Source organism: Monodelphis domestica, chromosome 5 (assembly GCF_027887165.1).
Source record: "Monodelphis domestica isolate mMonDom1 chromosome 5, mMonDom1.pri, whole genome shotgun sequence".
In the NCBI taxonomy this organism is placed as follows: domain Eukaryota; kingdom Metazoa; phylum Chordata; class Mammalia; order Didelphimorphia; family Didelphidae; genus Monodelphis; species Monodelphis domestica.
In genome coordinates, this window is record NC_077231.1 from 29,440,875 (window position 1) to 29,468,007 (window position 27,133).

The window sequence follows — 27,133 nt, forward strand, 5'->3', positions numbered from 1 at the left end:
TTGATCCCACCTCTAGAGCTAGGCTATGTGGGGAAGAATGAACAAAAAAATAAATAAATAAACAATAACAAAAAAAAAGCCCACCTCAACAAATGGAGTCTTTGGACCTGGGGAAGGTAAGGAGTAGGCAATGATTAAACAAAATCTTAATGATTTCACTATTTTCCACAAAATAGGTTAGCTTCATTTGGGTAGTTATTTGCCTCTTATGAGCATTGCCTAGAGTCCTAGAAAATTGTAAGCTTCATTGAGCAAAATATATCAAACCATCAGAGTCTTTAGATCCAGTCAATTAATGTAGGTAAAAATGTGAGCATCATGAAATGCGTTCCTGAGCCCCTGCTATGTCAATTGGCAACACCAAGAAGGTCCCACCAGGGTTTCTGTGTACTCGTGCCACAGAACATTTGAATCCACTCTGACTGTTCTACACTTTATTTTTCATCCAATGATTTCAGGAAGGAAAGGGGGGAGAAGTGCAAGAGGGAAGGAAGGAGGATTCACAGATTGACAAACCAATTTAATAAGAATCACACCTTTATTCATTTAATCAAAGTGGTCAAACATTGGCTTTTGATACCCAGAAGGACTCCTCATGGGCCATGTGACAGGGTCCATCTATATTCTATGACATTCCCCAAATCCAAATTGTCTACAAAATCCCTGTGCAGAATCACTGGACCTAGGATACTGGTCCTGGCCCACTAGCATGTGAAAACAGATTTCAAAAATATCTCTGGCTCTTCTTAGTAGGAAAAAGTAAGAAAACAATTAGCTTGCATAGCCTTTCACTTTATTGCTGCTTTGTATAAAATAGCTTGGGGCAGGAAATTTGGCATTACTGGATGACCCCTCCCCCCCAACCCAGGATCACTCTACTAAGGTCATGAGCCATTTTCCAGCTAAGATCCCAGCTACTCTATTGTTTGGCACTGAATGCCACACCTGCAAATCAAAAAAAAAAAAATGGGCAGAAGAAGAGGGGTAATAAATTAAATAAATAACATCTAATAAATATCCAGAACATTACATATTATACATTAACCTAAACACAAATGCAACCAACCTTTCAGAGCAATATTCATCAGGGGCAAGGAGAAAAAAACAATGATAGATGTGATAATGGTCTTCAAATATATGATGGACTCTTATGTGGAAAGGAGATTAAGCTTGACTGCAGAGATCAGAAGGTGAAGGGTACAAGGAAGCAGATTTTGAATCAACATAGGGAAAAATTTCCAACAAATAGATATTATCCCAAATGGCATATATTATTGTAAGAGGTCATGAATTTTTAATCACTCAAGGTCTTCAAGTGAACATTTGAAGGGATGTTATTGTCCAGATTCAATTTTGGGGGCCTTCTAGTGCTGAGATGCACTAAGATCTTTAGTTACAATGTATGGCAACCAGGGCACCATATATCACTCACTTTACTTCCTCCTCTGGGCTGATAGAATTCTGTTGGGCTGGTCTTTTTATGCAAGGCTACCCTAAAGGGTATTTTCAAATACAGGGAACACATAAAGAACACATTCCACATTTTATACAAAGCTGAAAAAGCATAATTCAAGCTGCAAGGGGGTAAGTAAATGAGAGAAACAGATAAGGTACACTTATTTCAGCAGGTGTATATATGTGTATTTTTTAGATGTGGCCTTTGGAATACAGAATATAGAATGAGGTCAGTCTGACCTCAATCACACACATTGACCTGGTTAGTCAGAGGGGCCATCCTTTCACATGATGGTGGATGGTTGGAGGTGGTTGGTGCTTCATAATTCTAAAAGGTCAGCATCTCTGCACCATGGAATTCTTGTTCTTTAAACAAAGTCTATCTGGCCCTTGGCAGCTTGGATTGGGCTAGTAAAGAAGTTCTCCTCCCTTCTTGGGTCTTGAGGGAAAGGCCATTTCAGATGGACTAATAAAGAAAAGGAATTTTGGAGAACAAGAGAGTCAATTGCTCATAGAGAGGTATGAAGTAAAGTTTCAGAATTGAAGAACCATTGACTGGTCTTGAATTTCATATCTAATTCTACTATTCAAGCTGTAAATCAACACAGTATTAGCATAATTCTTACACAGCTTTGTTCTGTTCTAGAAATTAAAGAAAGTGGGCATGGAATAGAGTTGGGTGGGGCAGCAGTGGCAAGTATTTTCCATGGGGAAAACACACAGGGCAACAATCAAATGTTTTGTGTTATCTTGGGAAATGTGATCGTTGAGTGGACTAATGTCAATGGTTTCAATATGGTTTACTTAAGACAAATGAAATGCACTTTTCCCCTGGAGAACTCAGTGGTTTACATATATGTTATGGAGAGCTGCCAGGCAGGAATCCAAGAGTGAGGAAGAAAGCTGATGGTGGCTGTCTATTTGCTCCTGTCAGGATGCTTTGTTGGTCCCTATGTCAATTGTTTCCCTACATATTTATGAAGGGAGAGGAATGTACTTAGATGATTTCTTCGGGTTGTCTTTGTCCAAGAGGTCTAGGGATTGGATAATCTTGATATTTCTTAATTCAATGCCAGTGATCAAAGAAAAGTGCTGACAGAAATATTGCTTTTGCAGCCAATTGGCAGAGGAGTGCCATTTTCTGGCCTGCCAACTCCTGGAACTGAAATGTTCAGAGACTACTCCTCATTAATCAGAGTCAGATCATGAGAGAATCATTTACTTCTATGGCCCTTCCAGGTTCTCCAGGAAGGGAGAGAATATGAGGCTACTGTCTGTCAAAATTCCCTTGGAGACTTCTATGAAAGGATTCATTCGTGAATTTTAGGTCCAAACCGAGGTCCGATTCTAATAATCAGAAGCAACTTCTGTAATGCTAAATTGATGGCTTCCTTTGGTTATTCCACCTATGATCTCAATTGATCTGATTTTATTGCTTGTCTTGTCCGGGGTTTAGTAATTTTGCAGAAATTTCCCATGAAATCCTGAGGAGAAAAGCACACAGTGCCTTCTACTATCAGCTAAAGGCTAAATCAGCACACTGATCAACATACTGTCAAGAGTTGATAGAAATGGATAGTAAAAAGTCTTAGAGAATAGAAATGCCCCAAAGAGTTAGGACCATGTATTACATGATCTGAGCTGCTGAAAGATGACAACTTTGAGCTTCCTCAAACAAAGAGAAATATCAACACATTATACTTGGGGTTTCTCTGAGGTTGGGAGTGCTGAGGCAGTTGTCATAGCATTAATCATTGAAAATGGCATTGAGTTGGGCCCCAACTCCATGATGTGGGTAAGGATCATAAGATATATCAATGGGAATTTCATATCGGGGAGTAGCTGTCTGAAAATGAGCTGAATGCCCATGTCCCCCACTCAGACTTACAGTAGGGTAGTGAGGCATGAAGCTATATGATTTATCTAGGTCTGGAGAGCCATCTTGCTTTACGGAAAAGTTGCCACTAATGCTCAGGGGTGGAGTAAGGGGACCTTCATAGGGTGGGGTGGTACAGTCAGGTGGGTGACTGCCAAAGGATGACTCCACCAAACTCTTGAATGTGGGTGGCTTAAGGTGGAGAAGGTGTGTCTCCATGTGGCCATAGGGTGGGCTGGGGAGCCCTGGAGACTGATAACTGAAACTGTGACTTGGAATGGTAGAATCAAGAATAGCAGCCTTCTCTTCACGCTTCTCCAGGAATAGAGACTGAGGCCCCAGCTGGAGGCATCCAGCCACCAGGTTACTTGTAGGCTGAGAGAGCCCTTTACACAGCATGTCCACAAAACCCTTCCCTTCAGGTGTCTGACCAGTCTCCAGAACCTCAGACAATGCCCAAATGTAGTTTCTGGCCAGTCTCAGTGTCTCAATCTTGGAAAGCTTTTGGGTTTTGGAGTAGCATGGCATCACTCTCCTCAGGTTATCCAAAGCATCATTCAAGCCATGCATCCGAGTCCGCTCCCTGGCATTAGCTTTTACCCTTCGGGCTCTGAATCTTTCCATTCGTGCTTTGGTCATCTTCTTCTTCTTTGGACCCCTCCTTTTGGGCTTCTCCCCATTTTCTTCCTCTTCTTCCTCCTCCTCTTCCTCTTCAATGCTGTCATGATCTTCAGCCAAGCCACTCAGCATCCCATAGTTATCTTGCCTTTCATCTTCTTCCTTTATCTCATCCTGGGAGTTTAGAGCTTTGTCCATCCAGGTTGGGGTGCTGGACAGTTCTACCATCTCTTTGGATTTTGCATATGTTTTGGCCATCTCTAGACTCTAAAACAAAAGGAAGAATGAGGAATAATATTTTATTAGTTTCTTTATTCTATCTAAACTTTTTATATGAGAAATAGATTGTCAAAGGAAGGGCACAGACTCCTTATATTAGAAAGGTCATCTTGTCCCTCTCCTGCCACAGGGAAAAATTGAACCCAACCCTCACTATATAAGAACCTCCAAAACTGAATTTTGCAATTTCCCTTGGCCATCCTTTTGAATAATTGAGCTCCTTTACTCCCAAGAAATTTTTTTCCTTATCTTTTATAAAATTTGAGCAAATATGACTGGTCATAGAAACATTCCTTATGTAATAAAGTCCTATCTCTGTGTTTTAACATACTTTCTGTAAGCCTTAGTTTTCCCCATCTTCAAAATAAGTTTAAAAATAACAAAACAATATAACATTTGAGAGTTTGCAAAGTGCTTTATATGTATTATCTCATTTGATGCAACAATCCTATAAAATAGGTGCTGGTACTATGTCTTTTATAGATGGAGAAACTGAGGCCAAGAGAATTTAAGTGACTTGTTCAACCTCATACAACTGCTAGGAATGTCAGGCAAGGTTTGATCCCAGCTCTCCCTGAAAGACAGGACATTTCTCTGACCCTACTGACATGCTACAGTGCTGATTTTAGCCACAGCATCATCCAAGGAAGCAGAGGGTAGACCAGAGGGTAAATATCTCAGGCTTTCTCTTCTCTCCCCTTACCATTTTTTAGATCTAGTGACACTAGCCTCCTTGTGCCTCCTTGGATCATGCTGTGGCTAACATCAGCACTGTAGCATGTCAGACACATACTAGCTGTATGACCCTGGGCAAGTCACTTATCTTCTGTCTGCCTAAGTCTCCTCAACTGTAAAATGGAGTAATAAAAATAACTCCTGCTTTACAGGGTTGTTGTGAGGATCAAATGGCATAATATTGGTAAAGCACTTAGCATGATGATGAAGGGACATAGTAGGCACTTAATAAATATTGACTCCCTTTCCCTTCCCTGACCCTTCTCCACTAGACTGGGTTATTGTGCTGACTAAATTGGGGAATGAATGAAGATAAAATTCTCCTTTAACTATAAAATGAACTCAAAGGTCAATTGTTATTCTTGTTAAAGATATGGATTGGACTTGGCATTTCAATGGTATTGGAACTCCCAAGTGAGGAAACTCCCTCTCCCAATGCAAGTCAGCACTTCCTCTACAATTTAGAGTCAGAGTTGGCTAGAGCACTTTGAGATTAACTATTACACAGCCCAGGGTCACCCCAAGAGTTATGAGTCAGAGACAGCACTTGAACTCGGGTCTTCCTTCACTTCAAAACCAACTCTTTCACGAGAGCTTTGGTTTATTATTCTTCACTCAGAGGAACCTCTCTTTGCTCAACTGACCACCAGAAGATACACAGGAAGGAAGCAACCTCACTTAGCCACCTGCCTTATTATTATTAGCTTGCAATATTATTATATTATATTATATTATATTATATTATATTATATTATATTATATTATATTATATTATATTATATTATATTATATTATATTATATTATATTATATTATATTATATTATATTATATTATATTATATTATATTATATTATATTATATTATATTAGCTTGCATAAGTAGTTAAGTTGCAAAGCAGTCCGGAAACTAATAGAAAAGAGACTGATGGTTTGAAGTGCATTTTTCTGTCTGACCGAGAGAAGCCTGATTTGTTTGGGATTTCAGTGGGGGAATCACAAGAGTACAGTCTCCCAAATAGAGTTCTGATGAGCCTCGCTGAGTGAAGTCCTGAGAGAAGCCAACTGGATATGCCAGCCTGGAAATCACTTCCTCTTTCTCCCAGCTCCCCATTTCCTCTGGAGTCTTAAGAAAGAAAGAAAACACAAACTTCTTCATCATCAAAGCTAAAACCAGGGCATGCCAGGACTTCAGGTGTTTTGCTTCTCCCCATAAACACACGCACACATTTTTGCCTCAGGTACCTGGTAATCAGAGCCTTTTTCTCTGTGTAACCTCATTTACCTCCTATGAATAATTAATGGCACTGAGCTGCAAAAACAGCCTAGGTTTCATGTTAATCAGCACGGAAATCATGTCAGCTTGACTTACTCATTTAATAAGAGGTCCTGGGTAAGCAGCTTTATTGAAAACACACGTTGGAACCTATTGATCAACTGGCTGCCCAGTCCAAGTCAGAAAATCCCATGTTTAATATGGATGATGGAACTAGTTTGCTGAGCTGCACTGTTAACTCCAGCAGATATCCAGGGGGAAGGTAAAGACCCTAATTAACTTTCTGTTAAAGTAATACAGACCTCACAAAGGCAAGGTCATCTCTGAAGCCAAGGAGGGAAAGTACGTCCCACTGCCTCTGGCACAGATGCTGGGAGAAAGGAAAAGAGCTGTTGGCTCCTGACAGGGCCCACAGGGGAAGCTGGGTTTGTGGTCCCAAGCATCGCCTTCAGAGGGCACTTTCAGCCCCCTCTTTGTGGTAAATCATCCTTGTCTTCTTACTCCTCTACATCACTTCCTCCTCTCTTGCCTTCTCCATCTCATCCTCCTCACTAAGGGCCTCACAAAGATGCCAAGAGGAGAGAGGAGAGATAACATGGCAGATAAGAACATTCCTTTCCTTTGGTTCTTCTACCCCTACCAAAACACTTCCTCTTTGAGTTAGCTTTCCTTTCCTCACTGTCTTCCTGCCCAGGCCTATTGTAACCCCAGAACAAAAGCCATGAGGCAGGAATGTGGTCCTTTCTTTCCCCTTTAGACTATAAGATCCTTGAAGGTAGGGACTGTCATTCTTTCTGCCTATATTTGTACTTCCAACACTTAGCACAATGTCTAGCATAATGTAAATATTAATAATACATTTTCATAAATGAATATTTATGAAATATATAGAGACTCTCCATAATCTCAGGCTATCACTTTTCTCTAAGATTATCTTCAAGCACAGTCAAAAAGTCATCTGCTTGGGATACAGTAAAGAAAAGCAGGTGGAGGATATGAGAAAGGTGACATTTTGGTCCTCCAGTCAGACTTAGACAAAGGTCTAAGCAAGGGGACAACAGTACCTTAGTAGCACATGGCCACTATAAAGTAGTATGCTATTTTAGTACTTCATACCCTGGGTCCTTCAACACCAAATGGCTCCAGAGGCGATCCCAAAGTGCGGCACGGGGAGAAGAAAGAAGAAGGAAGGAAGGAGAGAGAGACAGAGAGACAGAGAGACAGAGAGAGAGAGAGAGACAGAGACAGAGACAGAGACAGAGACAGAGACAGAGACAGAGACAGAGACAGAGACAGAGACAGAGACAGGGAAAGAAAGAAAGAAGGAAAGAAAGAAAGAAAGAAAGAAAGAAAGAAAGAAAGAAAGAAAGAAAGAAAGAAAGAAAGAAAGAAAGAAAGAAAGAAAGAAAGAAAGAAAGAAAGAAAGAAAGAAAGAAAGAAAGAAAGAAAGAAAGAAAGAAAGAAAGAAAGAAAGAAAGAAAGAAGGAAAGAAGGAAAGAAGGAAAGAAGGAAAGAAAGAAAGAAAGAAAGAAGGAAAGAAAGAAAGAAAGAAAGAAGGAAAGAAGGAAAGAAAGAAGGAAAGAAGGAAAGAAAGAAGGAAAGAAGGAAAGAAAGAAGGAAAGAAAGAAAGAAAGAAAGAAAGAAAGAAAGAAAGAAAGAAAGAAAGAAAGAAAGAAAGAAAGAAAGAAAGAAGGAAAGAAAGAAAGAAAAGAAAAGAAAGAAAGAAAGAAAGAAAGAAAGAAAAGAAAAGAAAAGAAAAGAAAGAAAGAAAGAAAGAAAGAAAAGAAAAGAAAAGAAAGAAAGAAAGAAAGAAAGAAAGAAAGAAAGAAAGAAAGAAAGAAAGAAAGAAAGAAAGAAAAGAAAAGAAAAGAAAAGAAAAGAAAAGAAAAGAAAAGAAAAGAAAAAGAAACATTTGTGTAACACTTAAAGATTTGTAAAGTACTTCTTGTTACCAAGTGCTACCTTGTTACATTTGACCCTTACAACAAATCTGGTACAGAAATGTTTTTATATTCCCATTTCATAAATAAAGAAACTGAGGATGAAAGAGGTTAAGTGTGACCTAGGGTCACACAACTGATAAGTGGCTGAACTTAGATTTGAACTCAGTTCTTCCTGACTCCAACATGTTTCTACTTGACCCGCTAGCTGACTCTATAAAATGATAAACTCCTTAACCTGCCATTCCAGTCACCCTTTCTTCCACAACCTGATTCTGACTTACTTCTCTTCCTTCCTTCTCTTCCTTCCTTCTCTTCCTTCCTTCTCTTTCTTTCTTTCTTTCTTTCTTTCTTTCTTTCTTTCTTTCTTTCTTTCTTTCTTTCTTTCTTTCTTTCTTTCTTTCTTTCTTTCTTTCTTTCTTTCTTTCTTTCTTTCTTTCTTTCTTTCTTTCTTTCTTTCTTTCTTTCTTTCTTTCTTTCTTTCTTTCTTTCTTTCTTTCTTCCTTCCTTTCTTTCTTTCTTTCTTTCTTCCTTTCTTTCTTTCCCTTTCCTTGTCTTAGAAATAATTCCAAAACAGAAAGGCAAGGGGCAGGCACATGAAGTTAAGTGACTTGCCCAGGGTCATACAGCTAAGAAGTACAGGTTCTCCTAATTCCTGACTGGCACAATATATGCATATACATATATAGTGTCCTACCTATCCGATTTCATTTTAATCTCTTTCACAGTTCATGCACCAAGCAAATAGGAGATTTCCCAATTCTCCAATCACCTTCTTCTCTCTTCTGCCCCAATGCATCCATTACAGTCTTCCCCTTTCTCTTACCCCTCCTCCCCTCTGCCTTTAGAAATCCTCTTACCAGTCCTGGATGAAGTCACTCAGATTGAAGGCTTTGCTCACTAGAAGGTATTACTGTCCTCCCAATTTTCCTTAGAGCATTTTCTCTTGCTTTCTTCCATTTCTGTCTTGTCTAACACTAATGTATATATTTATCTTCTTCCCTCTATTAGATTGTAACCTTCTGAAGTAAGGGCCCACTTTTTGTTTTAATCTTTGTATCCCCGGGAAATTGGCTTACACATAGCAGGGGCATAGCAAATGCTTATGGAATTGGCAAATTAAAAATAGTTTTTTACCCAGTGGCCTTAGAGAAAAAGCTGCAGCTAGGCAGTTTTTTAAAGTTTTTGGAGTAGCAAAGAGAAAGCGGCAATGTCCTGAGCCCCTGGAAAATATTTAGTGTCTTGGCGCATGCTTAAGTATTGCGCCTCAGTTAGAAAGTCAGCAAACTTTTGAACCATCTCTGGCTTTGTTGTTTGCAGTACTTATTAAGGGAAGGCAGTATTCATGGCAGAGGACAAAGATCCTTAATCTTTTTTTGGTGTGCTGGACCCCTTCTGCAGTCATTCTGGTTATGCCTATGGAGCACCTCTCAGAATCATGTCTTTAACTGCATAAAATAAAATGCAAAGGATTAAAAAGGAAACCAATTCTACTGAAATAGTTGGATTTTTACTTTTTTTTCACATTCACAGACCAAAGTTTAAAACCCCTGGTGTGATGGCAAAAGTCCTGATCAAAGAATCAGTAAGGTTTCATTAACTTGCTGGGCAGACATGTTACAATGGAAAGACCACTAGTGGTTTTAGGGTCAGAGGGACGTTGCTCAGATCCTATCTCTGTCATTGCCTATTGATCTGGACCAGGCTTTTGACCTCTCTTAGTTTGTATTTCCTCATCTCTAAAATGAGGAGGTAGAACTCGATGGCTTCTAAATTCCTGTCCAACACCAAAGCTAGGATGGTTTTCTATTTGTTTATTTTAAGCCTTGGTCTCCCTATTGCACCTGGGCTGGAAGTCTAACAGCCACTCACTATCTGATTGGCCTGGAAACTGATTTTCTTCCATTTTTCCAACCTGTGCCCATTTTCCCAGACAGTCTGATGGCTCTCTTCTCTGGAGAGCTGATTTGATGTGAACATTATTTTGGGCATCCAATTGACTTCAGCCCTACTTTAGCTCAGAATTCCAGTGCTTAAGTGACGCACAAGCTTCAGCATTCCTACTAATCAGGATTACAGATCTGCACTACCACACTGAGCTGAAGTATCTGGGAAGTCTATAAAGTGACTTATTCTCCTGAGTTTCATTGTTAATAAAGTAGAGTCATCCTACATGAACTCAGTTCTTTTCAACTCAAACATCCTCTGATCTCTAGACTAGTGTGTCTCTGATTACCTGTATATGGTTCACTTGTCCAAAGAATTGGGAAGATCCTGAATATGGGTTATATTGATCTGATTCTATCAAAAGCTGGTGGTCCACTCTTTGAGGGCATCCTAAAGGCCATCTTCTTCCACTACCGTTAGTGAACAAATAATACAATTCTCTATTCTACTTCACTAAGCTAATAGCTCTCTCATTTATCCAGGAGGGGCTATGGGCCTCTCCTTTTTTGTCAAGAGGGTATCTTGGGCTTTCCCCTTCCGTGCTAACCAAAGGATCTGGGGTTTCCTACTGTACTCTGTGGCTGAAGTTTTGGTCTACTTGAAGAAGTCTAAAGAGGGAGAAATAAGAATCACAGTTCTTCTGTTTCCACTCCCCTCACCCCACTTTAAAAAATAGTTTAGCTCTAAGTTGTCTCTTTTCTGATTTGCTCAGGGCAATTTTGTTAATGAAGATTTTGATCCAACACATGAGAAAGCTGGAGGAGAAAGATTAATCTTCTTAAATATAAACCAGCGTTGTCTTCCCCTAACCACTGGTATGCCCTAGGACAGAGGAATGTCTTCCTTTTGATTTTCATGATACCTATTAGTATGAATAACGAGTTCCATGAAATGGCCAAATTATTCAAATTCACATTTGCATTGAGAAGGAACTAATTATCATTTACATACTTATAACTTCAAATAGTACAAATTCAAATATATGTGACCATATCATGGGGTTCATTTCTGCAACTAACTGGGTACTTCTTCAGTATCTTACAAGGTCCTTGACACAGAAGAGACATTTAAATGTTTACTGACTGGCTGACATATATAGTGGAAAGAATGCTGAAATAATGATGATGATGATGATGATGATGATGATGATAAAAGCTAGCTCTTATCTAGTGCCTATTAAGTGCTAAGCACTGAAACCAGGGGAGGCATCCTACTTCTGACGCTTGTTATATAACGATGGGCAAGTCATTTAACTCTTTGAGTTCCTGTTCCTTTATAAACTGGAGACAAAAAGACTTGAATTATCTACTTCATAGAATCAACAACACAGAGAAAGCATTTTGTAAAGGTGGCAATGCTATAGAAATTGGAGTGGTCAGCATGATTGTTCCTCTGTACATTTCATCCCATTCTAGCCCAAGCTAGAGCCAGGACTAGGAGAGAGGAGAAACGGTCACCCAACAGCTATCATATCCTCAGCTGTGTCCTCAAGATTTTTGTCATCCATATAGTAGATGAGTGTGAAGATCATTGGCCAGACACCCATGAGAACCTTGAATCACTGTCACCCAACCACACTCACATTCAATCCAGTGGCCAACCTGATAGCCAACACTTTGTCAATACCATCAACCCTCCCCTCAATTTTTGGTGTTGCCAACTTTTTGTAGAGTGTGTGAAGAAAAAGTTTAATATCTACAAACATCTAAAGACCCCACCAATTGCAAGGCTCTGTATGATAATTCTGATCATTGTAAACTTCCAAAGACAGAGTTTCACAGGGTTACAAAGCACTTTTCACTTAATTCCCAAAGCAAAGCAGAATAAATTATTTTCCACATATGACAGCAGAGGGTTTCATCTCAATAAGTGGTAAAGCAAGCATCTGAGTTTGACTGGCAGAAGCCTGCATAGCTTTGGGTATGTGTCTAGTGGGATATTGAGGGAGGTGGTTCTTCTCAACCCAGAATGCATTCTAAATCAAAAGATTCATAGGATTTTGAGTCAGAAGGAATCTTAGAGGTAACTATTCCAATGTCCTTATTTTGCTGGAGAAAAGAAACCTCTATGGAGGCTAATTGGTTTATCCAAGGTCAGACAGGTAGTAATCTTATGAGAGATGACCTCAGATATTTCTCCTGTGTCATCTCAACCTTACCCCCCTCACATACTTCTAATACAGTATCTAATGTTCTATCCATTACACAAAGGGACCTGGGCTTCGGCCGAACATACAGTCAAAAAATTATATCATGGAATTATGGTTGGAACCAACTTTAGCAATTGAATCCATACCCGAATTACAAATACTACCTAAAATGCTTGATGATTATACACATAAACTTTTCTTGAAGACTCCTCAATGGCAGAAAACTTATTATCTTCCAAGGAAGCCCATTCCACTTTGGATAGCTGTATTTCTTTGGATAGCTAAATTTATGGCTATACATCTGTATCATATCTTGACATCCATTGGTTCTCTGTCTACCTCTAGAAACAACCCTCCCCCAAAACCCAAATTAGTCTAATCTCCCTTCCATAAAACAATTCTTTAAAAATTTGAAGATAAACACCATATTCCCCCATGATCTCATGTCCCTTATCATCTAAGTCACCCTCCTTTGGATATACTCCAATATTTTGCACTGTCTTTCCTAAAATGTGGCACACAGAACTGGAGGTAATACTCTATAGACAGCCTGGTTAGAGACCTCATCTAAACATTATTCTGAACAGAGAAGACACCTGGGTTCAAATACTTTCTTTGATCTTATTAGCTGTATCACCATGGACAAGTCACTTCATTTCTTAAGCTTACCTGTGTCACAGAGTTGTTATAAAGTGCTTTGTATACTTTAAATCACTGCATACCTTTACTTATTATTATTATTAGTGAATCAGACACAGGGTTGAACAGGACCTCAGGGATCACTTCATTCAACCTGGACCTGAAAAGTAATCTTCTGTGCAGCATCCAAAATGAAAAGAGGAGAGGCCAGTCCACTTTCTGCCCAGAGGCCCCCATGGATAGGGAGCCCATTTTCTTCTAGTGGGACCATCCCAGTTTTAAGCAATTTTGATTGTTGAGAAGCTTTTCCTTATATCAATCCCCTCTGCAATTTCCATCCCACAGCTCCTGGTCTGTGCCTTTGAACCAAGTAAGTCTCCAAATAATTATATATGTCAAACATAATTTGAGTATTCGTGTAATATATGAATACCTGTACATACATGTATATGTGTGTGAATATCTATCTATTTCTATATCTATTCTTGCACACACACCCTGGTAAGAATTCAAGATCAAACAGGATTCAAAGTCTGGTCTCCTAAATAGTAACTAACATTTACATAGCACTTAGAACATGCCAGGCTTTGTGCTAAAAGCTTTATAATTCTCCTCACAACAATCCCGGGAGGTAAGCGCATTTATTATCCTCATTTTACAGATTACTCAGTTGACAGAAGAAATTGAGGCCAACAGAGGTTGAGTGACTTGCTCAGGGTCACCCTGCTAGTAAAGCATCTGAAGTCAGACTTAAACTCAGATCTTCCCAACTCCAGGTACCATGTGCACTATGGCACCACCTAGTGCTGGGAAACTCAGGACAGTTTTTCTACTCTACTGGAAGATATACTTTCCATCTAAATTTGGATCTAGGAATCCTAGGAAGAAAGAGAAGAGGAATTTAAAATAGGAATTAATTTTTTCACTTATCACTAACTTGGGAAGATTGCAGTCACTGTCGGAATCTCAGGAAAAAACCTCAGTCAGTCACTGCTTTGGCCAAAGGTCTGAATTGTAAATGGGTCACTAAGCATCCAAGTTAATCTGGCAGGGGGCATGGGGATGGATGAAGGGTGGCAAAGGGAGGGAAATCTCATTTGGCTTCTGCTGCCCTATGAGCTGAATCAACTCCCTCCCCCATCTGTTCACTCCCTCACCCTTAGATTCTGACCATTAAATAAGCTTACTTTCCCTACTGAAAAAGCAAATTTCAGAGATTCAGGGACTTTTAGAGTCATGCAGTCAAACTATAGGTCTAGATGAGAATCGAAATCACTTCCTATGGTGATACAAAAAGGTAACATATGAGGAACCCAGAGAGCTACTGATTGGATGACATTGTCCAGAAATGTGTGGATCGAGGGCAAGTGAGACATTGGCAATAATGATGATGATGACAGGGATGATGAAGAAGATGAAGATAACTGACCTATCTATTTAAAGTTGATAAACCTTTGACTTAGGTTGCATAAATATGATTTTCTCAGTAGCAGAGCTGAGATTTAAAACCAGATCTTCTGACTCCAAATTGGGTATTCAAAAGTGTTCTTGTTTTAAGATTCATGTGATGCTCATTTTGATCTTCTCATCCTGTGCTGACCTGTATACCTTATAAACCCCTCCCCACACACATACACCTTTCTTCCGATTCCAATTCCAATGGAGGGCCTCCTCCATATTTTATACCATCATGATTCTGGATTTCTTTTCTAAGAGAAATGCCTTGTTCAGCATCCCCAGTTGTCTTTCTAGCCTTGAAAAGATCTTTAATAGAGATGACACACTGGAATTAAGCCTGGAAATACTAGAGATTATTTCTTTTTCTTTTCTTTTCTTTTTTTAAAAACCCTTACCTTCCATCTTGGACTCAATACTGTGTATTGGCTCCAAGGCAGAAGAGTGGTAAGGGCTAGGCAATAGGGGTCAAGTGACTTGCCCAGGGTCACACAGCTGGGAAGTGTCTGAGGCCAGATTTGAACCTAGGACCTCCCATCTCTAGGCCTGGCTCTCAATCCACTGAGCTACCCAGCTGCCCCCTAGAGATTATTTCTTGGTTTGGTGATAGGAGTGGGATAATAATGGTGATGAAAAGGTCATTCATTTCCCCTTTTATGTCCCACCTGCTCCAGCCTACTCCCAAGGAGACCTAGTCTTCTGCAAACACTGACAGACCTGGGAGTTTCTGTTCCCTAAATCCCTTCTCTCTCTTCCACCTCACAACCTCATCTTTGCCTAGTCTTATAAGTATATGAATATCTGTCCACAGGAAAGGTATAATCAAAAAGTCCTGGAAAAGGGATGCTAGGAAAAGAATGCTTGGCTCTGATATTGATCATCCAGTTGTACTTTGTAAAATGTATAGACCTCTCCTGGATTTAGTTTCCCAATGTGCAAAAATAATAATGCCTCAAACTTACATAGCATTTTCAGGTTCACAAATCATTTTCTATTTTTGTCTTATTCAATCTTCACAATAGCCTTATAAAGTAGAAAGCAAAAGTATTATTATTCCCATTTTAACAAAGGAAGAAAATGAGCCTCAAATAATTGAAGAAGTTTGCCTAAGACTATACTCTGTAAGGAGGAAGAGCCAAGATTTGATTCCAGATATTCTGTTTCTTAAACTAGTGCTTTTCCCACTCACTATCTCAGACAAATGAGTCCTAGACCTGTCAGCTTCCTGTAGATGCTGTGAGATTGGACAACTATATCTATGAGAGCACTATGAAGGAAGAATGCTGAAGGAATATGAAGAATTAGTTTGAGGGTACTAAATGGCACAGTGGATAGAGCACTGGGCTTGGAATCAGGAAAACTCATCTTTCCAATTTCAAATTTTGTCTCAGACATTTATTAGTTATGTGACCCTGGGAAAGTCACTTACCCATGTTTTACTTGATTTCCTTATCTGTAAAATGGCCTATTGAAGGAAACTGCAAACCATTCCAGTATTTTTGATAAGAAAATTCCAAATGGAACCATGAAGAATCAGACATGACTAAAACCACTGAACAACAATGGGGACTCCTGGCTTTGAAATGGAAAACTGTATTTCCCTCTTCCACTGGAACTCTAGATAGCTGAGGCAAATATAGAATAGTAGAAAAAAGTATTGAACTTAAAGTCAAAAAGACTTCAGTTAGGATTCCTGCTTTGCTACTTACTGCTACTACAATCTTTGGTAAAATCTTTACCTAAAGCTTACTTTTATCCTCTCCAAAAGGAGGGCGTTGGATTAAATGATTCACGGTCCCTTTTATCTCAAAACCGGATTCTCTGGGTCATGAAGCTCCTGATTGGCCATCTCCTTCCCTCCTTTGCCTTATCCAATTAACACAAGAGAGGAAGGAAGGAAGGAAGGAAGGAAGGAAGGAAGGAAGGAAGGAAGGAAGGAAGGAAGGAAGGAAGGAAGGAAGGAAGGAAGGAAGGAAGGAAGGAAGGAAGGAAGGAAGGAAGGAAGGAAGGAAGGAAGGAAGGAAGGAAGGAAGGAAGGAAGGAAGGAAGGAAGGAAGAGCATTTATTAATTGCCTTCTATGTTCTAGGCACTCACTAAGCACTTTATAAATTTTATCTCATTTGATCCTTACAACAACCTTGGGAGATAGATGCTAATATTATTCCCATTTTGCAGATGGATTAACTGAGGCAAAAAAAAAAAAAAGATTAAGTGATTTGCCAGGATCACCCAACTATTAAGTGTCTTTGACTGGATTTGAACTCATTTCTTTCTGACTACAGGCCCAGTACTCTATCCACTATGCCACTTAACTACTTCATAGGATACACCCCTTGCCCCCCAACTTCTCTCCTGGATCTGCATGGGTCCCCTCGTCCCTGGGGACAGGGAGACAGTTTCCCCACAGGTACCTTGGAACTTCCCTAGGTCCCACCTCACCTCTGTCTGCAAACAGCAGCCTGGCAGCTCCTGGCTGGTCACTTGGTCCCTTGAGCAGTCACAGGATCCAAGTTCCTCTAAGCATCCTGTCCGTGGTTAAATCAATTGGCTTCAGCTCTCCATATCAACCCTCTGCTCCTGTGTCTTAGGGAGCCACCCCTCCTTCCCTGACTGCACCCTCAGCCCTGGTTCGGTTCCGCTTGCTTGTCTGCTTCTCCTCCCAGGTCTTGGTCCCAGTCCACAGCCCCTTTTCCTGAAATCTGGCCTGTGTCTAGGTTAGTGGAGCGAGTGGGTTTCAGAACCTTGCTGCCTTGGTTAGCTCCTCGGCTTGGAATTTCAGGACCACTGACTCTGGGCAGCTCCTCTTCTCTGGTCAGCTGCTCAGAGTGGCTGCAGTTTTGATTACTAGCCCCCCCCTTCACTCCCCCAACCCCAGCACCTCTCCTCCCAGCCCGGGGTGATGGCCCTGCCTGCTGGCTGACTGACTCCTCCTCTTACAGAGAGCACTGGCTGAGAAGCCTCCCCTCCCCTCCCCCCCTCCCTTTTCCTCCTCTCCTCCCCCCTCCCCCGTGTGAGCTCCTCCTGATGGATTGCTGCTGGCCTTTCCAGAGAGAAGGAGAGCAGGATCAAGTGAGGGCTTTCTTCCAAAGAGTTCATTGGCAAAAATGGAGAAGAGAAATAGGAGAGGAAGCTACGATGAAGACTTAGGAAGGTGGGGAGAGCTGACTGATGTCTGAGGAAACTTTCCTGGTAGAGAAGAGATGGGGTCAGGGACTTCAGATCAATTGTTTACCACCACAACCCCTAGACTTCTGTTTCTTTATCACTAAAAGAGCAAGAATCATACTTAGAGGGGACAGCCAGGTGGCTCAGTGGATGGAGACCCAGTCATAGAGATTGGAGGTCCTGGCTGGGCAAGTCCCTTACCATTCTTCTGCCCTGGAACCAATACACAGTATTGATTCTAAGATAGAAGGGAAGGGTTGGGAAAAAAAGACTCAGACTTGAAACCAGTACCTTAACTGAATTAATGTTTATAAAAATGCTTTTGAAATATAAAAGAGCTAAATAAATGTGTGCAACTATTTTTCCAGCCATGTCAATTAATGAAGTTTGGAAATGGAGGTTTTAAGAAATGATTAAATTTATTTAAAATAAACCACTTTTCCCCAACAACATTCTGTCCATTTTAAAGGCTCAAAGAGGCTGATTTGTTCACAGTCCTGGAGCTAAGTGCTGAGACCAGGAATTAACTCCAAGTCTCTTTTCCCCAGTCTAGTGATGACACCACCACACTATATGTTTGCCCTTTTCCACTTGAAGCCTCTAAATTTGCTTTTTCCCCTTCCTGCTTAAGTTTTGATTCAGTGATTAAAGTTAGTGTTTCAGAGTGGGTACCTGAAATTAAATGATAAGAGGATTCTAGGTCTCTTACAGGGAAGCAAAAATAAGATTTGGAGAGACTGAAAAAAGTTTGACTAAGTAGAATTCAGTGATAATCTTCTGTTAATGGGAGAAAATGAAGGATGGAAGCAGGAATGATTAAAGTTAGAATTAAGGACGTATTTGATAAGAAAGTTGATTTTTCTAGGACAAAGAAAACTATGGCCTCTGTTTTCTGAAGAACTTCAAATATAGGCTACATATGCTTCAGAAGTCTTGTTCTTAGGTAAGAGTAGTGGGGGGGTGGGATTCAATAAATGGCTTATCAATAAATATCTACAACCACAGAGATCTAGGGATCACAATGGCAAAATCTAGGAAGATGTGGTGGTATTAGTTGGATTAAAGCAATAGCTATGTGATCTTAGACAAGTCATTTTACCGACATATTACTCAGTTTCATAATCTATAAAATGAGAAGAGTTGGATAAAATAATTATATCATATGATTTATTCACTGCAGATAAGCCACTACCAGGAAAGCAGCATAACATAGGGGATTGTTTCCTAGTTAGGAAGATCTGAGTTCAGATTCAATATTAACACTATCTATCTGACCTTGGGCTCAATCTACCTACTAAGTCATAGTAGGTGAAATCTGCTTCATGAAAAGTATTCCTTCTTGGGGAGGGCACTTAGTTAAAGTTCAAGAAAACTACAGTTCATATTACAGCTCATTTTTGTCTGCTCCATCCCAAGGTGAACACTGATAAATAGCAGTAATTCTTTCTTCAATCAATTTTCAGGATCCATCTCATGAAAGACCAGATTCTATGAAGATTGGATAACTTCCAACCCAAGCTTCTCCTTCCACTTTGTTACTTGCCACAAAACTTCTTTTCTAACTCTCCACCAATTTTATTAGCACTATACATAGGTCAAGACCCTCTCTATGGTAACATAATGATCCATTTCACTGCTGGGAGAAATGAGGATCAAGATCTACTAAGAAACCTGGAACAGTAGAGAACAAGGGACTAGGAACCAAAAGATCTTGCCTCAAACCCCAGCTTTGTCACTAACTAGCTCAATGATCTTGGGCAAATCACTTCATGTCCCTAGACCTCAGTTTCCTCATCTGTAAAATGGAGGAATTGAGACTAGATGCTTTCTGAGTTTTCTGCCATCTCTTACAAAATAAGGTTTAATGAAGCCAAGTGCTTTTCTCTAAGTTGCAAGAGAAGAAACTTTAAAACACAGTGTTAGAGCTGGAAGGCATTTAAGAGATCAACTTGTTTTAATCCCTTCATTTTATAGATGAAAACAGTTGAAATCCAGAAGGAAATGAATTGTCTAAGGTCACAAAGCTGGTTAGTAGCAAAGTTGAAATTTTTGTCGTCTTTGAATGAAGAAAATGAGGTTCAAGTGAAATGAGTTTATTAAAAACATTCTCAATGGATGAATCAATCAGCAAGTATTTATAAAAGGGTATGAGGTGTGTGGGGTGAACTGGAACCTGTGGTATGAGGGCTTCCCAAAGCCTTTTCATGGATGCTTATTAACCTTTGATTCCATCTTTCACCAAACTCTCACCTGTGACTGCAAAAAGCTCTAGTATTGGCAGTGGCCATACCCTGCTAAAACCATCTTGTCAGAGAAGTTAAATCAGGTTGAGGGTCCTCAACTGACAGTCCTCAAACTGATTGGTGAGTTGGGGTCTATCCTACGTGAGTAAAGATTTCCCCCAGAAGAATGGGCAGATGAGAACAATTTATCCCAATTGCTATAAAAGCAGCTGAACCAGGAACTGTGGAGGGCTTAGAGCTGGGTCAGATACTGAAGACCCCAAAGGCATTGGCTGCATCTGAGCCATCACCAATCATCTTGACTTTTGCCTTGCCACTGAACTTTGAGGACTCTGGAAGAAAGTGTACAGCTGATGACTTTGTGAAATTCTGTCTCACTTATATTCGACGCATGCCCAAGTCAACATGACCCCATGCTGTCATTGGTTCTCTTTGAAGATAACAGACAGAGAAGAACAATGATTAAGCATCACTATGTCTAGTATAGGTGCTGTCCATACAAGTACAAGGAATTAAAGAAACCTTGTTTTTCATGAGCTTGTGTTCTTATGGGGGAGATGCAAAGTTCATATAAATGGGAACAGCATAAAGAGAAAGTTAAAAAAGACAACAAAGACTTGAAATCAAAGGTGAGAAATAGCCATAGAAGTTGGGGGCTCAAAAAAAGACCATGCAGAAAATGGTGCTGGAGTTACATTTTACTTATTTTTTTTTATTTTTTTAAACCCTTACCTTCTGCCTTAGAATCAATACTAAGAATCAGTTCCAAGCCAGAAGGGCTAAGCAATGAGAGATTTGATCAGGATCACCCAGCTAGAAAGTATCTGAGGTCACATTTGAACCCAGGACTTCCTATCTTTAGATATCCACTGAGCCACCTAGCTGCCCCCATGAAGTTTCATTTTAAAGGAAGGGAAAGATCTATGAGACAGAGAAAAGGAAGGAATGCAGATAAGGATGGGGGATACCCAATACAAAGAATGGAGATGAGAGAAAGCATTATGTGTGAGGAACAGAGAGAGAGATCAGTCTATCTGGTTTTCAGAATATGGGTGGGAAAATACTAGATTATGCAGAGATGCTGAAAAGATAGATCAGGACTAGCTAGTGGAGGGTTTTAAATAGTGTGCTTTATATTTTATCCTAGAGGTAATAGGAAGCTAGTGGAGTCCATTGAGTAGTGGAGATACATGGTCAAATATGGGCTTAAGGAAAATTACTTTGACTGAGGCGTGTAGGATAGACTGGAGTGCAGGGAGGTCTGAGACAGAGGTAAGCAGGATTAGAACTCAGATCTATTGAATCCTGGTAGACTTCACTGCCCTACTATACCACACTGCCTCTCTCTGAGGGCTGCCTGCTGAGCTTTCTCAGCTCTAACAGATGCAACAGCCTCAACACAATAGGATCAGCTCACGGCACGTGGGGAGTGGAAGGTTGGGGGTGACTATTGGGATTGAAGGCAGAGAAGGAAGTCCAGGGGCCCGGTGGGCAGACAGGGTCAGTCCCAGCCCTGCCAGAGCTCCTAAGAGTTGTCCAGTCAGCTGCTCCGCTCTGTGAGCTCAGACAGTAGGGACAGGGGATGGGAAAGGGCAGTGAGTGAGAGGGAGTGGGGGGCGGTGTGTTAGCTGTAACCAACTGCTCTCAGAGAAAAGACCTTAGGCTATTTGCATTTATTTCCCCCCACCCCTTTGGTTTGGATCCATTACTTGGGCTGGAGGGCCATTTCTGTCCCCTCCTCTAGGCCCCCATCGCCTTTGTATGGTTCTGAGCTAACCTGTTGGAACCATCTGCTGGGTGGTGTGAATGGGGCCAGGGACAGCGATGCCTGCAGCCGGACACCATTAGTCTCTGGAGCAGAGAGGAGGGAGGCAACAGGCAGATTTATGGAGTGGCAATCTGTTCTCCCCAAAGCACCCTTAGCCAAGAGACAGAATAGTAATCCATCAGCCCCACTAATGAATTCATTAGTATTCCCAGTAATCCTGGCCCCCAAAGGGGACAACTGCATGTGTGCCTGATGAAGCAGGAGATGCCTTGTGGAGGCCACACAGGAGCTGAGGATCCTCCACCAAGACTGGCTTCAAAGGTGACCTCCAAGATATGAGCAGATTGTAGGCCAGACCTTAAAATCTTTCCTTCGTTTTTTTTCTATCCACACATACATATCCATATGCACACACATGCATGGGTACCCCACACATCAGTGCATACATGTATAAATTCAATTGATGTGTATGTGCACAGATATGTGTGTATGCATGTGTATGTATTTAGCTTTCTGCGTGTATATATTTATAGAGACATGTTTATTGGTCTAGAGCTACCCATCTGTCCTAGAGATATCCCTGTGATGAACTGGACATATTCTAAGTCCGGAATTCTTCATCTGAGGTCCATGGACAGATTTCAGGAGGATAAGTGAACTTACATGAGCAAAATGATGCCTTTGTATTGATCAACCTCTAACTAAAATTTAGCATTTCTTTTAATTATTAATCTTTAAAAATTCTAAGAAATATTTCATGAAGTTCTGAAAGCTAACATGACCCGCAACACAAAAACAATTTGAAAATCTATTGCCTGAAACCCAGGAGCCAAGGCAAAAACTTGAGGGGTGGGAGTTGGTGGCAAAAGGAGACAGATGAAAACTCATATTAATATTCTACTGATAGTAATGACTTCCTCAAAACTCAAGCCATCATCCCTGTCCTAAGAGGTGATAATAGCAAAGCAAGGGAATGCCAGTGAATTATAACAGGGGCTCTGTGAGCCTTAATACTCCTCCAGTAGCTGCAAAGAATTACCAGGAGCCTTATAACAGTCGCCATTGGATTGTGTAACTGGCAATGCCATTGATCATGTAAACACCTCAGCCAGCGGGAAGAAAATTGCTTCTGTGAATCTAAGAAATAAATTGGGACAGTATAGAATTGCAGGGTGCTCCTACCAGAAAGCTTAACATGGAGGATAGTGGAGTGAGAAACACACTCTTTTGTGTTCTGGTATCACAAGAAAACACGATACATCAGAACAAACAAGAAATAGCAACATCCCACCTACTGAAGTGAAAAGGCTTCTGGGGAAATGGTGTGGACGACTAGAATGGATACACTACAGTTTTGTAGGCAGTGGACTAAAGACGTGAATACTTCCCTTATCCAGAACCATATCGTAACAAAAATGGAAACATATTTCCCCAGTCCTGGGCCAGGGCTTCAGACTGCTTTTTTGTTAGGGTTCCTTTTCAGTTATGTAGCCAACCAGCATAGCAAAATCAAAAGAAATAATTTTATCCCTAAACTACATTCTGAAATAAGGCAAAACTGAGGAGCTACAAAAATCCAAAGAGGGAAAAGTTGATGACCCCCAAGTCCTTGAAATGTTTCACTTAATGCAAATCCCAGAAATCATACCAAATAACAAAATAGACAGCAAAACAGGATTAATATCTCAAAATTTTTTCAAAAGAGCATAGACATCGTCAGGAATTCCATAAAGACCTTATTTTAATTTGATGGCAGGAATCCAATTAGCAAACCAATTGTGTCAAAACAGATTAATTCAAACAAGCTGGTATTTCCTATGGCTGTCGTGACTGAATTGCCTTCTCCATACTATTTGACAGAAAGTGCAAAAACATTTCAGGATCTGTGGATAGCAGTTGATATAGACAGATACTGGTGTGGCAAGAGGAACTAGAGCTAATGAAGAATAACTTTAAGGAAAGATGTCAGACACCACAATGGCAGAAATGACTGGAGAAAACTGTCGAAAAATAGTGGAAGGGCATTGCAAGATTGCATATATATATATAGCTGGTTCCAGCAGCCAAAAACCTGTATCCCAGACACATTGCCCAGCAAAAGGCAACAGAAAAGAAATGAATAGAAAGAAAAGAGAAAGGAAAAAAAGAAAACATGACTTAAAATGTTATACTAGAGGCTGGAGACATCAAGAAACAATAGGTGGGAGAGAAAGGAGGATATGGAAATTTTCTGATTGTTCAACGAAATGAAAATGTAAGCCGGATCCAAGGAAAAACAAAGTTTGTGTATTGTTAATAGAATATAGTTACGCCAGCCAAATTGAGAAATAACAGGGCCAGAAAAGATGGAAAATTATTGACATGTTAATTAATACTAAAGAACAACCTTCAGCTTCCTCTCAGATTTGAAATCCATCCCTCTTTTTTTTTTTTTTTTTACCGGAAAGCATTCTAGAACTATTACCCCAGGATGGGGACACGGGCAAACCTTTCACATATCCAAAATCACTTCTGTGTATTTAAAACAAAGCCTTCAAAGCTAATATCTTTTTAAGACTACTATAAACATTTAGAAGAAAATAAAAATATATACTAGCTGAAGAACTTTTTAAAGTGTATGACAAAGTCCAGGAGTTTAAGGAGCACAATGACCATTTTGGTAACTATTGAACAAGCTGCCGATAATTGTGATAATTGCCGGGATATTTCTATTTCTTTTGTTGGTTAATGGAAAGCCTTTGCTTCTTTCCCACACTCATAACTTGTCCAGTGGCTTCAAATGTACTCAAACTTTGGTACTCGAAAATTCCAGAACGCGTTGAATTATGCATTCAACACATTTTGATGAGCAACAAATATCAAAGATTTCCCACCTGCTAGAACTAGTTGGCGTCTTGATCTGGGGAAGCATAAGCCCACTCCAGCCAAAACAAAGGATCACGTGTTATTTCTGGAGCGTAAAGAAGAGCTCCAGCTGAGGAGCGGCAGCAACTTCAAAGGAAGCGGCAATAGCTAGTGGCTGGGAATTTTCAGCAGGTGAGGAGAAGGCAGAGGAGGACGTCCCTACTTTATTAATCAAGAAAATGGGTGGGAGTGCAAAACGTTCCTGCACAATATCACCTTGATAAAGTTTTAACAAGCACAATTGTACATTTAAATGACCAAACCGTTTCCCACTTTATTTTTTTCTTTTATTAAGAATATTTTTCCATGTTCCATGAATCATGTTCTTTCCCTCCCCTCCTTTCACCCCCCTCCCATAGCCGATGCGCAATTCCACGGGGTTTTACATGTGCCATTGATCCAGACCCATTTCCATATTATAGAGATTTGCACTAGGGTGATCGGTTCTGTTTCCCACTTTAGAGGAATTTTGAAACTGCAAATAAAACCCAACAGCATTGGCTTGTTTTCTTGGGAAGTTTATGCCTGGAGAATGGCAGGCAAGGTTCGGTGGTGAAAAGGGACAGAAAAGAGAAAGAAAGAACCGCAGAAGGGCCGTCACCCTATTATGGAGGAGGCTCCTCTTCCAGCAATAATATTCCTCTGCCCCACCATCCCCTTGGGCTCTGACCTCCTCTCAATATATATAAAGTTAAGTTAAAATTATTTTAATCTAATTCTCGTTTCTTATGTCTATATATCATTAATGTTCATTTAGTAAAATACAACTCCAAAGATGCATATAAAGACTTAAAAATATCTGAATTTCCTAGGTGTCTGGAATAGACTAATTCAATTTATATTATTATTTATGGGAAAAATTCATTTGGTACTCTTGACCTTTTTGGAACTCAACTGGCCTTCTGGGATAAATTAAGGTACTGCTTGTATAAGGAGACCTAAGTATGGTAAGAACACCAAAGTATTCTATGTCCATATGGGAAATTGGCATCAAAAAATTTTTAAACTCTTTCCTTCTACCTTAGAATCAATACTGTGTATTGGTTCCAAGGCAGAAGAGTGGTAATGGCTAGGCAATGGAGTTAAGTGACTTGCCCAGGGTCACACAGCTGGGAAGTATCTGAGGATAGATTTGAACCCAGGACTTCACATCTCTAGGTCTGGCTCCCAGTCCACTGAGCTACCCAGCTGCCCCTATTGTCATCAGTTTAGAACATACCATCAACCCAAAAATGTTGACTACAACTGATAGAAAATTTGAAAGGTTTTAGGGAAAAAAATTTAAGTTGAGTGTAGTTTTGCCTAGCTTTAAATTCATTATGACATTTCCTAAAGAGAATTAAGCATGGATTCCAAATTAAAGAAGCATTATATACATATATGACCCAGATCTAATTGCCTGCCTATACCAGGAGGGGGAGAGGAAAGTAGGGAGGGAGATAAGTTGTTTCATATAACTTAGGAAAACTCACATGGAAATTCAATGTTACATGTAATTGGTAAAAAATGCAAATAAAAATGTGTTTTAAATTTAAATACTTACCTTCTGTCTTAGAATCAATACAGCCTATTGATTCTAAGACAGAAGAGTGGTAAGGGCTAGGCAATGAGGGTTAAGTGACTTCCCAGAATCACACATCTGGGAAGTGTCTGAGGGCAGATTTGAACCCAGCACCTCCCATCTCTAGGTCTGGCTCTCAGTCTACTGAGCTACCTTGCTCCCAAGTAAAAATATATTTTTTACAAAAACAAAGAAGCATTCTATTAAACCATCTTGATGAACGATATGACTCCATCAAAAACATGACAAAAAAGTTTTCTTCATCTTATAAAATCTTCCTCAAATTATATAAAAAGTTCATTTGCATTCAACAAATGTAAAATTATTTAGGTATATGTAAGAAAGACAGACTAAAAGAATTTGAGCTTGAATCAGTTTTCATTGAATTAATGAAGATGATATAAACACCTTCACCTCTTCCAGTGCCCAAAGATGTCAAAGAGAAGGCCATGGATGAATCCATTAAAATTAAGAGACATACTAGTAGCTAGAATCAAAGCTAAATGGGAGGGAAAAAAACTATTAAAGTGATTAACATCTGCCTAAGAGTCGTCTTAACATCCAATTTCAGAACTATAAAGTGAACCATAAGATTTGGAAAGGATTCGACTAATGAAATCCCTCCGGTTGTTATTGAAATGTTAATACTTCCTTGCCAAATAGAAGGAAGGGAATTGATGCACGTTCTGAAAACCCATGATAGATACTACATGATAGACCTACAGAAACAAAAGTAAACCCCATGTTATGGAGCTACAGATGGAGGAAAATAACAGATCGGCACCATTGGATATGTCAAATGTAAATGAATGAAGTTTGCCTCAGGGATGGAGTTTGAAACAACTAAGATCTGATATAGGGATAAAACAGTATCTGTGATTTCTGGTATGGGAACTTTTAAATGAGGAAACTCCCCTTACAGATATAGGATAGAACCTTCTCTGAAATTTAAGAACTACAGAGAGTAGCTTAGAGTTTAAGTGACTTGCCCAGGGTCACAGAGTCATAATGTGTGAGTGGTAGGACTTGAACTCTCGTCTTTCTGGATGTAGGTCCAGCTTTCCATACACTACTCTGTGGTTGCCCTACCTACCAGGATGACTTGTTGTAAGGATCAAATTAGAC

General features: G+C 40.0%; 1 protein-coding gene across 1 annotated transcript; it reads right to left on the reverse strand.

Annotated features, from left to right (window-relative positions):
• Nucleotides 1–519: 519 nt before the first annotated feature.
• On the reverse strand, nucleotides 520–17,302 carry NEUROD4 (neuronal differentiation 4). Its single transcript, XM_056797979.1, has 2 exons — nucleotides 16,807–17,302; nucleotides 520–4,216 (listed from the first exon to the last, which is right to left on the reverse strand). The coding sequence occupies exon 2, from the start codon at nucleotides 4,205–4,207 to the stop codon at nucleotides 3,203–3,205; it is 1,005 nt and encodes a 334-aa protein (XP_056653957.1). The 5' UTR covers nucleotides 4,208–4,216; nucleotides 16,807–17,302; the 3' UTR covers nucleotides 520–3,202.
• Between the last annotated feature and the right edge of the window lie 9,831 nt (nucleotides 17,303–27,133).

What these genes read in the sequence shown, in the direction of transcription:
- NEUROD4 (XM_056797979.1), bottom strand. Translation starts at nt 4,207, where the DNA reads ATGGCCAAAACATATGCAAAATCCAAAGAGATGGTAGAACTGTCCAGC.